Source organism: Carcharodon carcharias, chromosome 3, assembly GCF_017639515.1.
Source record: "Carcharodon carcharias isolate sCarCar2 chromosome 3, sCarCar2.pri, whole genome shotgun sequence".
NCBI lineage: Eukaryota > Metazoa > Chordata > Chondrichthyes > Lamniformes > Lamnidae > Carcharodon > Carcharodon carcharias.
Genome location: NC_054469.1, coordinates 93799087 through 93816462, shown reverse-complemented (window position 1 = coordinate 93816462; position 17376 = coordinate 93799087). Strand labels below are relative to the sequence as shown.

At 42.7% G+C, this 17376-nt stretch overlaps 1 protein-coding gene across 8 annotated transcripts in view; it reads left to right on the top strand.

The window, feature by feature from the left end:
* LOC121276097 (tensin-3-like) overlaps positions 1-17376 on the top strand; it is a 488964-nt gene that overhangs the window by 337161 nt on the left and 134427 nt on the right. For all 8 annotated transcript variants that reach the window (XM_041184035.1, XM_041184034.1, XM_041184037.1 and 5 more), the window contains 3 exons: positions 9658-9722; positions 10427-10510; positions 15248-15360. In XM_041184035.1, the coding sequence (XP_041039969.1) occupies positions 9658-9722; positions 10427-10510; positions 15248-15360 (262 nt within the window). The remainder of the gene's footprint in view (positions 1-9657; positions 9723-10426; positions 10511-15247; positions 15361-17376) is intronic.

Genomic DNA, 17376 nt, shown 5'->3' with positions numbered 1-17376 from the left:
TCGATGACCTTTGGCGGTCGTCCTCTGGCCCGTGGAGCCTCTGCTGCCCTCACCTGAGAGTGAGTGGCCAGTGCCACAGCTGGCATCTCCCCAGTCGTCACAGCCTCATCAGATGCAACGGTCACTGGCAGAGGGGTGGAGGAGTTGCTGTCTTCATCCGAAGCGCCCTGAGCGGACCCCGCAGAGATGACAGACAGCTACTGCACCAACGTGATGTTGCTTCAGACCTCCCTGCTCACCATAGAGGGATGGGCATCGAGTTGGGAAACTTGGTGTCCAGACCATCTCCCACACTGGCTCTGACCAGCTGAGATCACTGCCGATGCGAGGGCTTACTGGTCAGAGTGCATCCCCGGGAAGTCCTGATTGGTCTCCTGGAGGAGCCTCGCCACTCTCTCCATGGAGGGCACATGGCCCTCGGCCATGAGGCTCTTTGCATTGGTGAGGGTCCGCGTGCGCTCCCACCACCGAGACCAAACCAAGCATAGCATCATGTATCACCACCATATCCTCCCACACACCCTGCTGGACTTCCAGCATTTGCTGCCACATGGACAATTCCAGAGGCACATCATCAGCCACCAACTGAGCATGTGCCAGGTACCCTGCCTTCCTCTGCTGGTGTCATGGGCACACTCTGTCTCCACCAGCTCCTCCAGCAACTGTGAAGTGCCCTCATTGCTGTGCCCCGGGACATTAGCCGATGATCTAATTCCCACCGAGGTGCTAGTATCTGCGCTGGTGCCTGCCTGGCAGAGATGGTGTGACGCTGGTGGGTCAGAGACTTCAGGGCCCTCAGGTGTGAGAGGGGGTCCCTGTGCCTCTTCCTCCAGGGCCTGATGCTGAAAGGAGGAAGAAGGACATTTGATTAGTTAACATGGAGACAGTGTCGATGTGCATCCCTGTTCCCCGGATCATTATGCGCTCATCCTTCCATAAGCAATGGTCAAGCAATGTTGCAAACTTCAATCACTGAACATTCAGCAGTGCCATGGCTGCTGGGACACTCATGGTGTCCTCAGTACTGGGCATACATACCTGCCCGTGGCACCCCAGCCTCACTGACACTGGTGGACCTGGGCGCATGGTGCCTCTCCAGATCGAGGGCCTCCTGCTTGAACCTGGTAATGATGGCCGACTGGGTCGGCCCTCTGCCAGTCCTCACCCGCTCGGCAGCATTATGAGCATCCTTCTCCTGAAAAGGAGAGAAGAGCATTGATTAGTGCAACTTGTACCTGGAATCTCTTCGCTGCCGTCCCACCCCAACCAGAATGGATCATTGCAGGGCTCCAGTGCCTCCTCACCCCGCTGCTGCCAAACACTCACACAAAGATGCCGGGCCTGTCCCCCCCTCCTCCGCTTGGCCAAATGCAGCCTACGTCACATTTGGCACCACACGGTCTAACCTTGCAAATCAAGGAGGCGCAAGCACATGGAACACAAAGGGCAGCAGATGGATCGGTGCCATGCCACCTGGAAGCTCCCTTCCCAGCATGTTAGCACCCTGATTTTGACATGTTTTGCAGTTCCAGCACTCTGTCTAGGTGCAGATCCTCCAGGTTGCCCCCAAAACTGTAATATGGGTGTCTATGTACTACATGCTGCGGATGCGGAACCCATCTCATCACCACCCTCCCAGGCTGGCCTAATCAGTATCTGCTGGCCCACCCAGCGAAGGACATATGCCGTCAATGATTCAAAGCAGTCACTACACTCAGAGTTTGGGGGGTGGGGGGGGTCGGCGGCGGTGGGGTGGCCAGCGGGGAAAGCCTACCTGCTGGGTTAAGTGACCAATGGCAACATGGTGCTCACCCTTCCAGAGCGCAAAGGGTCATTAAAATGCTTGTGACACTGGATCCAGGTGCGTTGCATCACGTCACGGGAGCTCACCACCTCCGCCACCTCCTCCCAGGCATGTTTGGTCATGTGGGGGAGGCCTCCTCCTCCCATCCCTGGGCATGGGGACCTTCTGCAGTGCTGCCACCTCCCTGAGCAGGGAAGCAAGGCAATCGTCTGAGAAACGAGGGACGAATTGCCCCCCTGCCCTCCCCTCCTGCCAGGCCTGCTCACCAGCAGTGCGCTGGGGAAACCTTCTGCTGGCCATGTTTGACAACTTTTGCAAGGTTGCAGGAGTACTTTAAACGGGCCGCCGGGTTGCCATTGGACCTGGCGGTCGTTGCAATCCCGCCTGCCCACTCCCACAGTCCTTGGGAGCTGTGTTTCACGCTGGGCGGGCCTTAATTGGCCCACCCGCGTAACATGGCAGCATGGACCTGATCGCGGGTGGCGATCGGTTCCACGCCTGCCCTCACCCCCTCTTGCACGGCCTGACTGACAGGCAGAAAATTCTGCCCTTGTGGATATTAAAACAAGCTTTTTGAGGTAATTTCCTGTAACCTTTTATTGGCAATTTCATATTCTTCTGAAGTGTAATTTATGCTTTCACATTTGCCCTAATTCGTAGCCTTCTTGTACGAGTCCATTCAGTGAACGTTGATGCATTTTTCAACATAACGAGCATGAAGGGAAGCTTTATTCTCTCCCTACAAACTCTTTTCCAGTTAAGATGTCTGGCAATTATTTGTGAGAACCCTAGCTGATTTCCTACCTCCCTTCCCCCATCCAACCAGCCCTTGCCCAAAATTGCTGATGTTAAATGTAACAATCTTTTTACGACCTCCAGTTGAACTCAGCCAACTGGAAAGAGGCTAGGACTTAGGCCTGAAACCTCATCCATATGGTTCAGTTGAGAATTGCCCTCTCAATTCAGGGCATTGGGAGAATCATATCTCATTCAATCACAAAAAAACCTCAAATGTGAAATCCAGTTGGCAATTACATTTTTTACCATCAGATTGTCATTTACAATAATTATGTAGGAAATAGAAACATAACAACAGGAGTAGGCCATTCAGGCCCTCGTGCCTGTTCCACCATGCCATTAGATCATGCATGATATGTACTTCTCTTTTATCCTGCCTTCATAACCTTACCTAACAAAAATCTAGCCATCTCAAGTCTTCACAGTAGCCTTTTGAGAGACAGAGGCCCAGATTTCCAACACCTTTCATGTGCTGTACACTTCACAGATCTGTAGGTGTGCTGTTAAACTTTCCAAAGAATTCTGACTCATTACAAAACTGGCACCTATTTTTTCTAATGTGTCAAAGTGCTTTGGAAATTTCATTGTATAAGCTACAGCATTTGATGGCGCGGCTGCAGAGCCGAATATGGCTGTATTATTGAGATCACAGCACGTGGCTCAGGGCACTTGGCAAAGCATCTTGTTTGTGCAGTTTATGAAATTAAATGAGTATTCAGCGGAGTAGAATGACCTATTACATAAAGGTCGAGATGTTATTTTTTGTAGGTTTAACTGTACTTGCTTAAATTAACTTTTATCATAAGATGTTAAATCTAAATTTCACATTCATTTGTTTAGTACCTGTCTTTGTTTGAATTCTTAGAAAAATGGTAAATTCTTCATTGTTCTCCTTTTACCATACAATGAGTTAGATAAATTCTCTTTAAAGGGAGTATTGTCGGGAAAATCACTTTTAAAGGTTTCTCCTGGTAGTTTTGCGAGTCATATGATCCTCTCCTATTCACACACTGATCAATTATTAGCATCAGTGTCTCATAGTTTCCTCCTTTTAGTGGAGCTGGAAATCCACTATGATAATTAACACTACTACAAAAGTAAAATGCTGGAGATGCTGAACATCTGAATAAAAACAGAAAATGCTGGAAATACTTGGCAGGTTGAGTGGCATCGGTGGAGAGAGAAACACAGTTAATATTTCAGGTCCATGAGCTTCCATCAGAATGGGAAAAGAAATTTAATGGCTAACAGCTGTTAAACAAGCGCAGACGCAGGGAAAGGGAGAGAAGAAAAAAGATCTGTAATAGGGTGGCAGATAAAGGGCAATTAAATGACAAAAGAATGATGGTGTAAGGCAGAAGGAAACAAAGAAATGTAAAAAGCAACAGCAGAATCATTGCTAACACCTGACATGTACTTTTAAAAAATTAGTGAGCAAAGGTTACAAATTATTTAAATTATTGAACTCGATGTTGAGTTCTAAAGGCTTAAAAGTGCCTAAACAGAAGATGAGCTGCTGTTCCTCATGCTCACGTTGACCTTAGAACAGTGTAGGCCAAAGTGGGATAGAACTTAAATAACAACCAGTAGCTTGAGTTCCTGCTTGTGGACCGGAGTAATCGCCTAACCTGCCTTTGGTCATATGAATGTATTGTGAGCACCGAATACAGTGTACTAAAATGAAAGGTGTACAAGTAAATCACTGTTTCACCTGGAAGGAGCAATTGGGGCCCTGGACAGTGGGAAGGAAAGGCATAAGAGGGTAGGTTTTGCATCTCTTGTGCTTGTAAGGGAAGATGTTGGAGGTGATTGAAGAGTGGACCAAGCTGTTGTGGAGGGAACAGTCTCCTTGGAATGCTGAAAGGGCAGGGGAAGATATTGTTTAGTGGTGTCATAATGCTGGAGGTGTTTCCTTTCTGCACAGTTGGAGTTTTAGGGATTTTCTGCACCCAGCTGTCGCTGCGATCCTCCAGTCCCGCCGTAAGTCAATGGACTTCTGGCTGGGGCACCGCCTCGCCCGCGGCAGGTCCCACTCGGGACAGGGACGGAAAATCCCGGCCTTAGTTCCTGACCTGTTCTGCAGGCAAATACTGAAGCCACTTCACACTTTGCAAGGTCCCACAAACTGCAGGAAGGTTAATCTCATTGTGCTATTGATTGAAGAGAGAACGTTCATGGCACTGGTTGAATTCCTTTTTTCCTTAAAGTGCTGTAGAATCATTAATATCTACTTGAACCTGCAGAACAGGCAGGGAGGGTCTTCATTTAACATCTCCAAAAGAAAGCTCAGCGAAGACGACTGATCAAATGTCCGTTTAAAATATGTGCCCAAGTTTGCATGAAGGGAAGAAATGTAGGCACAAAAAAGATAATTTCTGCATGATCCTAGCTGTTTTCCTATTACTTTGTGAGCAATTTTTAAATTAATTTCCAGTGCACAACCTGTTAAATGCCTTGGGAGAGTGAGGATATAATGCAAATAATCTGATTTTTGGTGGAATGCTATGCTAAAAGTCAGAATTGGTAACAGACTCATGGGGCAAACCTTAGATTTCCAAGTCAGTGACGTACGAGAGGTGCGACCTTTCAAGAATGTACAATCGTTATATGTTCTCCAGCAATACCATCTTGGGAATAATGTTCCACCCCCTGTTCTGTTGTCTGCTATAGCAATCTATTCTCCTCACTTTTTGTATTAGCTTTCATGGGAACACTGTAATTAAGCAGCCCACAGTCTCACCCCCTCCTCTTTTCGAGTTGTAACTGATTTTTGTCACTGCCTGGACTTCTGAGCAGAGTAATTTGGGGAGCCTGATTTAAATTTTAAACCCTCCTCTCAGATATCACTGAATTTGGAAGATGTAGTAGAAGTTAGATGTGATACAGTTGGATAACTGGTAAGCTGGCTAAGGCAATGCACGGAACACTAAGTTGCAGGGACCATAAGTCATATGTAGTGCTGTGTCTATGGCAAGTCTTTTGTGTGTGTTTATTCAGTCTGGTTCAATCTCCAATTAAAGTTAGCATTTGGTGCCTGTGTGACCAATTAAAATAAAAGATTAAAGTACCAATTTGGGCACTTCATGCTATTGTTTCTTTTTTCTTCAGCACCTACAAAGTTATAATTTGCACAAATGAGAAACAAATCATGCAGAAATATAAATCTGAAAATCTGTCACTTTATTAGTACATGGTATAAATCAGAACAGTTCCAGTGTCACTGCTAATAAAAAGATAAAAGAACAGCTGGATTGTGATTTTATGATCGAAAGTGTATTCATGTTCAGTGAGGACACAGCTGAGCTTTGCTGGTAATGCCTCAAAACTGAATAACCTGCAGATACTTCATAGTGAAGGCTCATACGGGAAGAATGTCAGTTTCACAATGGGCAACATTTCCCCCCCGGGCAGTTGGGGGGGGAGGGATGCGTGCAAGCGGGTTCCCGATCGGCGCCCCTGATTGGAGGGGCGCCGCCGCCATTTTACATGGGCTGGCCAATAATGGTCCGCCCAGCATGACGTCCGCCAGTGGAGGGGAGATTCCCTGAGCCAAGAGTGTGCTCTTTCGCGGACACAGATCTCCCTGAGGCAAAGTGCTGCCTCAGGGAGATCAGCTCAGGTTTGAAACATTAAATAAATATGAGAAAAAAATTTAGCTGCCATGTCCCCTCATGTGACACTGTCACGAGTTGGGGCATGTCCATAACTTTTATTTTAAAATATTCTGAAATTTTTAAATCCCACATGAAACCTCATCCCCCCCCGTGGATGAGGTTTCATGTTTTTTCAGAAGCACGCCGGGGCTCCCAGCCTGCCCACCAACCTTGAGGCTGGATGGGCAGGTCCATTAATAATTCCAATTAATTTTTTAATGGCCTTAATAGGGCACACAGCTGACTCGGTTGTGCACCCGCTGACCTGAGAATGTAAATGATGCAGGGTGACGATGGGAGTTCCAACCGACCTTATCCTGCATCATCTTACGTGTCGGTGAGTGGGCCCTGCTCCCTGCTCGCTGACCGGAAGATGCAGCCCAATGTGTACTGTAGGCTGCTAGCATGCCCAAACCCTACCCCAGTCTACAGTTGAGCAATAAAGTGAGAATCAGTGTGATCCTTTTATTTTTTCTCCCCAGACCCCTCTTTTACTTACCCTGTCATCACAATCCTTGTGATGGAGAAATAGTGAGTGATGCCACCCACTGTTCTTTTTCTTATGTGACATGAAAGTCTTTAAGCCCCAGAGGATTTCCCATTGCAGTCTTCCATCTGTTTACGCATATACAATATCAGTTTCAGAGAGAATAAACCAGTTAAATTGAACAGTTGCTTGATAAAGAGGGAAAATAAAATCATTGGCAGCGTGATAATCCTATTTAATAATTAAGTTGCATTGAATGGGGAACTGCTCATGCACATAAGGAACTAAGCAAATGCTGTGATGATAGATCATCTTTTCCTGGAATGCTAGACCGCCTTCTTACAATCATTCTTACTGTCATTCCCTTTTACAGGACAACATGCATAGATCGGATCCATTCAACAAGGAAATATTTGGCAGCATGCCTCAGATTTTCCAAACAAATGAACTGAGATATATCTCACCTGGTTAAGACTGGATGTTAGGGCTTGCCTAATCTAAATTTGTAATTCAAATATTTATGATTTTTTTGTTTGGGAGGTTTTTATTTGCTCATTCTTGCCCTTTATAATTTTGAAAATACGACACCTCTATAGGTCTGTGTTCCAGAAAAGCACAAATCCATATTTGAATTTGGAAGAAAGGCATAATTAGTTTGTCAAGAAATATCTTGTTTGAAACAGAATTTTTATAATAGGAGATTTGAACTAGAGTTGGAAAATATTTGCATTGTTGGGATGTGTCACGCAATCAAAATTCTAAGACTTTTAAACCATAAAAAGTGTTTAATTAAATATTAGGTGAGTGGCTTCTTAATTCAGCCAGACCCTGTGCTACTTTTCTCTCACCCTGGCTCTTTTTTCAATATTTGTTCACGGGCTGTGGGCATTGTTGGCTAGGCCAGCATTTATTGTCCATCCCTACTTGCCCTTGAGAAGGTGGGGATGTGCTATCTTCTTGAACTGTTGCAGTTTATATGTTGTAGGAACATCTAAAGTGATATTAGGAAGAGAGTTCCAGGATTCACAACAGTGAATGAATGGTGATATAGTTCCAAGTTAGGATGCTGTCTGACTTGGAGGGGAACTTGCAGTTGAGTAGTGTTCCCATACATTTGCTGCCCTTGTCCTCCTGGTTGGTAGAAGGGCTTGGAAGGTGCTATTGAAGGAGCCTTGGTGAGTTGCTGCAGTGCATCTTGTGTACCCAGCTGCCACTATGCGTTGGTGGTAAAGGGAATGAATGCTTACGTTGGTGGATGGGGTGCTAGTCAAGCAGGCAGCTTTGGTCTGGACAGTGTCGAGCTTCTTAGGTGTTGTTGGAGCTGCACTCATCCAGACAAGTGGAGAATATCATCCTCCTGAGTTTATCTTTTAGATAATGGACAGGTTTTGGTGAGTCAGGAGGTGTCCACCATCTAGAAATTGCGAGTGGCAGATGTAATATGGCTCACCAAATATGCTATCTCTGGATCAAGCTGCAGCTGACTGAAAATGACACTGAATCTACTTGATCTGTCCATGTGCCAATGACAAGATTAGCTGAAGTGCCGGTGAAGTCAATTGACTTTTTCCTTAATTATACATGCATTTAATACTTTGGCAGATTAACAATTTGATGAACAATTTCAAATAAAGCTATATAGCTTTCAGTGCAAGCATATATTTTACCTAAAATAATTACACTTCCAAATGTTCTGCTTTTCTTGGGGGTATTTTGGTATAGCTAGTTGTGCATTGAATGTTGTGTTGAAAGTTTTAAATAAGAAAGCTGAGCTAATTGTATATTTAGATTTGTATTTTATATTGAAGCATTGCACTTAGAAAAAACTACGCTGGATACATCCAAAAATTTGAAGAAGGGCTTGCTAGTTAGCCTAGCAGACAGTACTCAGCCAATATTAACTAATTTCAGTTGGCTTGAACACCTCAGTTGATAAAGGGAAGGGTGGTAATTAGCCATCATTCCCACTTTTGATTTTGGCCCTGTTAAATGTGAGTACAAAATGTAATAAAAATGCAAGTTTAGCTGTGATGACATCCAGGGTCAAATAACCTGCCATCTAGGTTCACAGATGAAGAATGGTCATTTCAGCTTGACACCACCACTCTTGGTGCTTCATCCCAGCAAAAGCCCGCACCTTAGAGCAGGCAAGCTAGTGCAAAAGCTGCATTTCTCGGCTTTGATCTGAATTTGAAATAATAAAGGAGCAAAGTTCAGAAATATGTAAACTCTGACCTGTATAAAATACCTGAAACTGTTTAAGAGATTTCAGGCAAAATCTCATGAACAGCTCGTAAGCAGGCGTAGAAATGGTGCAATTTCCTAGAATATGGAAACCAGAGCTAATTTCTAATTATGTTAAAAGCAGGAGTTCTTTTCTTTGAGTGAAAGCTTTGGACGTTCAGTCCTATTAAAATCAGATAACATTTAAAGTTGTTCAGTTAAGTGAATACTTTCATGTTGAGATTACTCATTTCATCCTGTTTCCAGGTCAGCAGTTGGACATGTAGCATAAAATCTCTAAGCTATTGCGACTCTAAAATAACAAAGTCAGCTATAATAGAGCAATGTTTCTCATAATGGGGAATTAACTCTCCTGGGAAATCACCTGTTCATTTGACAGAAAAATTAATTTTTAGTGTTCACTTAATCCTGACTCAATAATAATCATTGCAATGGTGTAGACTTTTTAATCATAGTCTTGTTGCAAAAGACACGACCATGTGAGAAACTTTCCATCCACAATTGAACTTGGGTAAACAAGATCATCCAGCTTGATCTTGTGCATACTCCTTTAATCTTGTAAACATCAGCTGTGACAAATGATGGGGGCGGCTAATGCATTTTGTTTTGTGGTCTTTCTTTTGGGTGGTAATCAGAAACTGTGTTTCACCTGTGTGATTTCTTTTCTCTAGGGAGGCAAAGGGAGAATCGGAGTGGTTATTTCATCTTACATGCACTTCACCAACATTTCTGCAAGGTAACAATCTCAAACTGAATTAAAACAAAAAAACTGCGGATGCTGGAAATCCAAAAAAAAACAAAAACAGAATTACCTGGAAAAACTCAGCAGGTCTGGCAGCATCGGCGGAGAAGAAAAGAGTTGACATTTCGAGTCCTCATGACCCTTCGACAGAACTTGAGTTCGAGTCCAAGCAGCTTGGACTCGAACTCAAGTTCTGTCGAAGGGTCATGAGGGCTCGAAACGTCAACTCTTTTCTTCTCCGCCGATGCTGCCAGACCTGCTGAGTTTTTCCAGGTAATTCTGTTTTTGTTTTTTTTATCTCAAACTGAATGATGCTCTTAGTTTTCCAGAGTTTGGTCAGTCTTTATAATGTCAAAGGCTCATTTTCTTTCCCATCTGAGCTTTTGAAATGAAAGTGCAAAGTTTTTTTGTTTGCCTGTAGAACTCATTAACTTTACACTTCATTTTTCACTTCACCCATCTCATTTTAAAGATTTAAACCCTTCATACCTACCTGATGCTGCACAACAGAAACCTACTAAAAGAGATGTTAGGCAAATGACATGTTCCCCATCAATTGCCTATTTTTTCTGCCATCAACCTGAACAGCAGTCTTCTCTGACTTTCTAACTGTTCTGTCTCTTCAGCATTCATTTTTCCCTGTGTTGTCAGCTGCTGGTTATTCAGATGTCACTCTTCTGAACCTTTTATTGTTACAGTGCTGATCAAGCTCTTGACAGGTTTGCTATGAAGAAGTTCTATGATGATAAAGTTTCTGCCTTAATGCAGCCATCACAAAAGCGGTAAGTCTGTGCACTTGTTTTATTTAATCCCAATTGAGTTTTTATTTATCATTAATAGTTTGTCCTGTTGTCAAATCTTTAATCAGTTACTTTAGTGCTTTCTTGAAGTGGAGATGAAGAACAAAATTAGAACCTTCTTGGTTCAAAGTAGAATTTAATGTTGCAGGGAGTCAAGCAGACAGGATGACGTTTTACCTCCACCATCTTAATTATAAAGAAAGATGAATTCAGAGTAGATACAGTTATTCTGTAAAGAGTTGACATTGAATTTCATTAAAATAAATTAACATTTTTGGTCTTTTGATTTCCCCTTGTTCCCTATTAAGTGGGTTTTCAATATATAGCGGTTGTGCACACATTTGGAGAGTGATGAGGGGCAGCTGAAATGACCTCAGGAGGACTATTCATGTTCTCCTCCTGCTTTCCTTAAGGAAATCATGACATGTTGGAACTTTGAGCCATGCATACCATCCCAAATTTGATCTGCTGTCTGTTATATAGAGTGACTTAGAATCTATAGCACAGAAATAGGCTAATCGACATTAACACATTCATCCAACACAGCACTTTTTAAATGAAACTTGTAAATAAAAAAAAGCAAATTGTTGAAATACAGTCAAGTTAATATAGTGGTGCAGCATCAACACTGCTGATATTCATGTGATAGTGAATGAAGCAGTTACAGGGGCCCTCTATTTAGCAAAGAAATGTGTTAAGTGAACTTGCTAAACACAATGCTTAAAAAGCAAATCCAGGAAAACCTTACCTCCAGTTTTGTTTATAAGTATTTTCTATCCCCTCCATTTTAATGTTTTATCTCATCTATTGAAACATTGATGCTGAGGTACAATTCCATAGGTGCTGCCAGCCCTTTGTACCTCACCTGAATGACTCTTCTTGGGTGAACCTAGCAAGTTAATGTTGGAAAAGCTCGTTCAACAATGGTAGATGGGGAGAATGTAACATCACAGTTGAATTTGATTCTGGATATCCTACCAGAGTGTACTGCCTAGCAGACTGGAGATGATGATTTATTTCCCCTCATGCTAAAATAATGAGGGCAGCTGTAACATTCTTATTGTTACCACATCTGAGACCAATCTCTTCTGCATGGAAAGGGAATCAAATCTGGAATCTGCTGTTGGGCAATGAGATTTCGGTTTGTAATTTTTTTAAATCAGTTGTGTTCGTAACAGTGTTTGGTGAGACTTTAGAATATAAATAAGATGTTCTGTGTTTGCGTGTCAGATTGTCATCTCCATTTTAAGTTTAGCATGCCAGCTAATCACTGTTGTGGAGGGCATTTTTAGAAGCTTCTTTGTGTTAAATGAAATAAGTATATGAGCTTTCACTAAATGAGCTATTTAAGAAAGCATGCTTACCTTGTTAAAGGGATCCCATTGGGTCATTTCAGACCCATCTAGAATTGGAAGTGAAGTTTCTTAAGCATTCCCATGCTAAGTAGAATTGGAAGCATATTGTTTTGCTATGGCACTAAATTAAGTGCTGTCAGGGTTGCCTAAGTGACCTCTTAAAGTACGGCATTGTTGATATCACTAGTATGCCAATACTGGCAGAAGTAAGTCTATGTTTGTGACATTGAAATAATTGGAGGATTGTGCATGTACTCGAGTTATGGGTTCCAACCCTGAATATAGCTCGATAAGTTCCACAGCATCTTAAGTTTCATATTACAGAACTACTCACTAGGTTCTGCATATAAATGTGAAGATAATATTTTGGGGTATTAATGTGAAAGTCATATTCAGTATAACTATTCAAAGTAGATTTTTGTCGTTATTAAGATGCTGGGGAGTGGATAGTTAACATTTCAGACCCCTAGTGTCAGTTTCAAGCACTCCTGGATTGGTTCCAGTAAAGCTGTTTCTACCTTACCCTCAGTGCACCCAAACCTCAAATGAATAAAATCAAAAGCTGTTTTTTATTTTCCACACTTGCCATTCTCTAGCTTCTCTGAGTGAGGATGCTAATTTATTATCATGTAGAACAGTTTTGTACTTTGCTGATTACCTATTGGAGACTGGGTTGAAACTATCAAACTCATTAACACAAAAGCAATGCAACTAGGAGGCTCTTATTTCAGTAATATAATATAAACCTGGCATTCAAATTGAAGGGTCATTGTACCAACCAGTACTTCTAAATATTTTGAAGTAATGTTAATGTTGATTGTGCCTGAAATGGTGCTCTGAAAGTTTACAGACTGCTTTTATAATTTAAGGATAACTATTTAGCACTATTCTAAGGAAAGCGGCATCACCCTTTAATTGGATATTATAGTTTACCTTTCCTCACTAACTAGTACATGAAAAGTCTATACCCAGTCCAGTGAGGACTTCAAAGGATAACTTGTCTTGGCAGTACTTCAGAGAATAGTAGTCTTAGCATTGTGGCCTAGCTTATAAGGAAAAGTTGAGTCTTTGAAGATTATCATGACATTTCTATACCAGCATAAATCTAGAAGATTGTTTATTTTGTTCCCTATGCAGATATATTATGATTATATTTCAGATTTCTAGCATGTAATGGGCTATTATTTCACAAATAAGTTTTTTTTGTATGCAATCTGCTTCTTAAAATTACAAGAAACAATTCAGACCCAGACTTGCTGATTGGAGCATCTCTGGTTTGGCAGGACCTCCTCTCGTAAAGGTTTCCCACTGACTTCTGCCACCTTTCCAAGCCTGGGCTGTTCACATGTTGAAAGTGGGCTCCCTGACTTGTGCTGGGGAGTTGCACCAAACTAGACCTCAGAGGCCTGGTTCAGTGGATACTGCTCTTGCATGTTGAGTGTGGCAGCATTGAGTGCTTGCATAGGCTGGATGTTTAAAAGATGCAAAACTCCCTATTAGGCCCTGATGCCCAACATGTCAGGACCCTAATAGGTAGTGCAGGATGGGCCTAGAAAGCAGAAGCTGATGTGTATTTTAAAAATGCTTGATTTTGTTTCATCAGCTGGGTGTTTAACATAGATGCAAACCCATTATCCAGTTTGAATTTCAAAAGCAAGTTACTGAGAAAGTCATGTTAATCTGGGTTCATTTTAACTTGATACCGAGTAAATGATTTTCTGTAGGGACACATTTCACTAAGGCTGGAAGAATGAGGCACGGATTGACACAATTTTTTCTCTTGTATACGGATGCTTCAAGAATAGGCAGCATTTTAGCAAAGCGCTAGTAATCTTTCTGCTGTTCCACACCCAGAATTGCAGTGCCCAAGATGACACTGACTTCAGGCTTATCTGAAGCTACACTGGCAGAATCTGAGCCTCAGTGTCAGTTCCCTTCAACAACCAAGGCTGAAAGGTCAATCATCAATAGCATTATGGAATATTTTGAACCTGTCTGATTCAGGCATCAAGTACTAAGGCAATGTGTTGCCTTTTAACTTGCCTGAAAAGTCAGAGTAAAACCACATTCATGTTTTCAGTTTCCAGTAAATGGAAATTTCCCAGATTGTAGCCAATACTTTCTGACTAATAATGCAAGTTTATATTTATTCTTTTGTCTTTTTATAGTATCAAAAGGTTTTGTTGCTACTGCATTCAAAGCAAACAGTGATCTATGGGTTTGAAATACTGAAACTGGTCACAAAACTATGAACACCTGGGGAGACTTGCATTTTGGGAACAGCCTCAAAAATTCTCATGTTGCAGGTTTCATTTAGTTTAGCATAATTCATTGAGTGAAGGGTTACAGTTATGTTATGGGGACACAAATTCTAAATTGGGCCATCAGTATCCATTCTGGCAATTGTGCATTAACAATCTTAATGAATGGTGAAGAAGGCTCGAGGGGCCGAATGACTCCTGCTCCTAATTCGAATGATCATATGTAATACATTTTGGCTGGAGCTCAAGCAACAAATCAGTGGTTTTAAGTAAACTTCATAACTTAAAGGGAAAACTGAAGGCCCTGTTGAGAACATGTTCAGTCTTTTTGTAACTGTTCTAATGTGTAGCATAGCTTCTTATCACTTGGAAGGCTTTGACTCAAATCTGACAATGAATCCAGGTTTTGAACCAGGCTTTTTAAGGAAACGGATGTTCTGAGCAAGCACTTATCACAGATTTGACCCCTTACCTACTCCTAAAATAAAGAATTATAACCAGCACAAATTAAAACTAAATTTTAGATGATCACAGAAAAATTCCTGTATTATAGCATTGAAATAAACCAACTTTTTATATTTAATGTTTTATTTTAGTGTAGTAATTGAACAGTAATTAAAAATCCTGATGAATATCAGTTTGTATCAATGTGTGTACTTTTACATAAGACAAATAGGTAAAAAAAAAGACCATCAGACCTATCAACTTGGCCCCAAACATTTAACGATGTAAACTCGGGCACTGTTCACCCAGCTCCTCATCTTCCTCCTGGGAACAGCTGAAAAACAGAAAGAATTGTAGCTAATGTAAGAAAAATGCCAAAGTTGCTTTCTGGCTCCCTAAGCCAAACAAACACATTTCAGGAGATCACTATTGCTCATAATTCATTCTAATTACCTATCCTGTATGACTGGAAGGGACCTGTTCTCTGAAAAGCTGCACCAGCTTCCTTGTATAAGGACTGTAGTGACTCTTTACCCGCTACATCTCTCAGTTGTTAATTTTTGACATTGTATGTACATACATTCTTGTTACTTGAAAGATTAAAGAAAATAACAAGTGCAGCAGGCCAAGCTAACTTTACAATGTGTTCTTCCTCTTAGGTATGTCCATTTTTTAAACGGTCTGCTGTCTGGTTCGGTGAAAATGAACACCACTCCCTTGTTTCTGCACTTTGTCATTTTGCATGGCATTCCCAGCTTTGATACTGGAGGAGGTAATACTTTGAAATAGGTGAAAAATAGGAAAATAGACATTTAATTATGTAACTGTTAAAAGGGCGAGATGAGCCCCTTATACTTTTGGTATATCAGTGCAAAAGACAAGGCTGAAGCATTTGTGAAAATCTTCAGCCAGAAGTGCCAAACAGATGATCCATCTCAGCCTCCTCCTGAGATATCCAGCATCATAGATGCCAATCTTCAGCGACTCGATTCGCTCCACGTGATATCAAGGAACAGCTGAAGGCACTGGATACCACAAAGGCTATGGACTCTGGCAACATTCCGGCAATGGTACTGAAGACTTCCAGAACTTGCTGCCCAAACCACCACCACCACCACCCCCACCAGCCCGCCCCCCCCCCAATCCATGCTACAACACTGGCTTCTACCCGGCTATGTGGAAACTTGCCCAGCTATGTCCTGTATACAAAAAGCAGGACAAATGCAACCTGGCCAATTACCACCCCATCAGTCTACTCTTCATCATCAGTAAAGTGATGGAGGGGGTCATCAACAATGCTATCAAATGGCACTTACTCAGCAGAAACTTGCTTACTGATGCTCAGTTTGGATTCTGCCAGGGCCACTCAGCTCCTGACCTCATTGCAGCCTTGGTTCAAATATGGACAAGAGAGCTGAACCCCAGAGGTGAGGTGAGAGCGATTTCCCTTGACATCAAGGCAGCATTTGATCGACTGTGGCATCAAGGGCCCCAGCAAAACTGGAGTCAATGGGAATCAGGGGGAAAACTCTCCACTGGTTGGAGTCATACCGAGCACAAAGGAAAGAGGTTATGGTTGTTGGAGGTAACTCATCTCAGTTCCAGGACATCACCACCGAAGTTCCTCAGGGTAGCAATGGGGAGGTAATGGCGTAGTGGTATTGTCACTGGACCAGTAATCCAGAGACCCAGAGTAATGCTTTGGGAACCTGAGTTTGAATCCCACCACCGTAGATGGTAGAATTTGAATGCAATAAAAATCTGGAACTAAAAGTCTAATGATGACTATGTCGATTGTTGTAAAAACCCAGCTAGTTCACTAATGTTTAGGGAAAGAAATTTGCTGTCCCATGTGACTCCAGACCCAGTGTTGTTAAAATGCCTTCTGAACAAGACATGGGAAATAAAGTATTTTTTCTGAATTAAAAAGCGTCTTAGGCCCAACCATCGTTAGCTGCTTCATTATTGACCTTCCATCATATGTTTGCTGATGATTGCACAATGTTCAGCAGCATTCATGAATCCTGAAGCAGTCCATGTCCAAATGCAGCAAGACCTGGACAATATCCAGGCTTGGGCTGACAAGTGGCAAAGTATATTCACGCCACTGAAGAACCAGGCAATGACCATCTCCAACAAGAGGGAACATCATCATCACTGGAATTCCCCACCACCAACATCCTAGGGTTTACCATTGACCAGAAACGAAGTGGACTTGCCATATAAATACTGTGGCCACAAGAGCAGCTCAGAGGCTAGGAATCCTACAGTGAGTAACTCACCTCCTGACTCTCTAATGCCTGTTCACCATCTATGAGGCATAAGCCAGGAATCTGATGGAATACTCTTCAGTAGCCCGGATGAGTGCAACTCCAACACTTAAGAAGCTTGACACCATCCAGGACAAAGTAGCCCGCTTGATTGGCACCACATCCACAAACATTCACTCCCTCCACCACCGACACACAGTGGCAGCAGTGTGTACCATCTCCACGATGCACTGCAGCAACTCACCAAGGCTTCTTAGACTGCACCTTTCAAACCCACGACTGCTACCATCTAGAAGGACAAGGGCAGCAGACAGATATGAACACCACTGCCTGGAAGTTCCCTTCCACGCCTTTCCTTCACTGTCACTGGGTCAAAATCCTGGAACTCCCTCTCTAATGCACTGTGGGTATACCTACACCACATGGACTGCAGCAGTTCAAGAGGCAGCTCACCACTACCTTCTCAAGGGCAGTTAGGTATGGGAAATAAATGTAGGCCTAGCCACTAACACCCACAT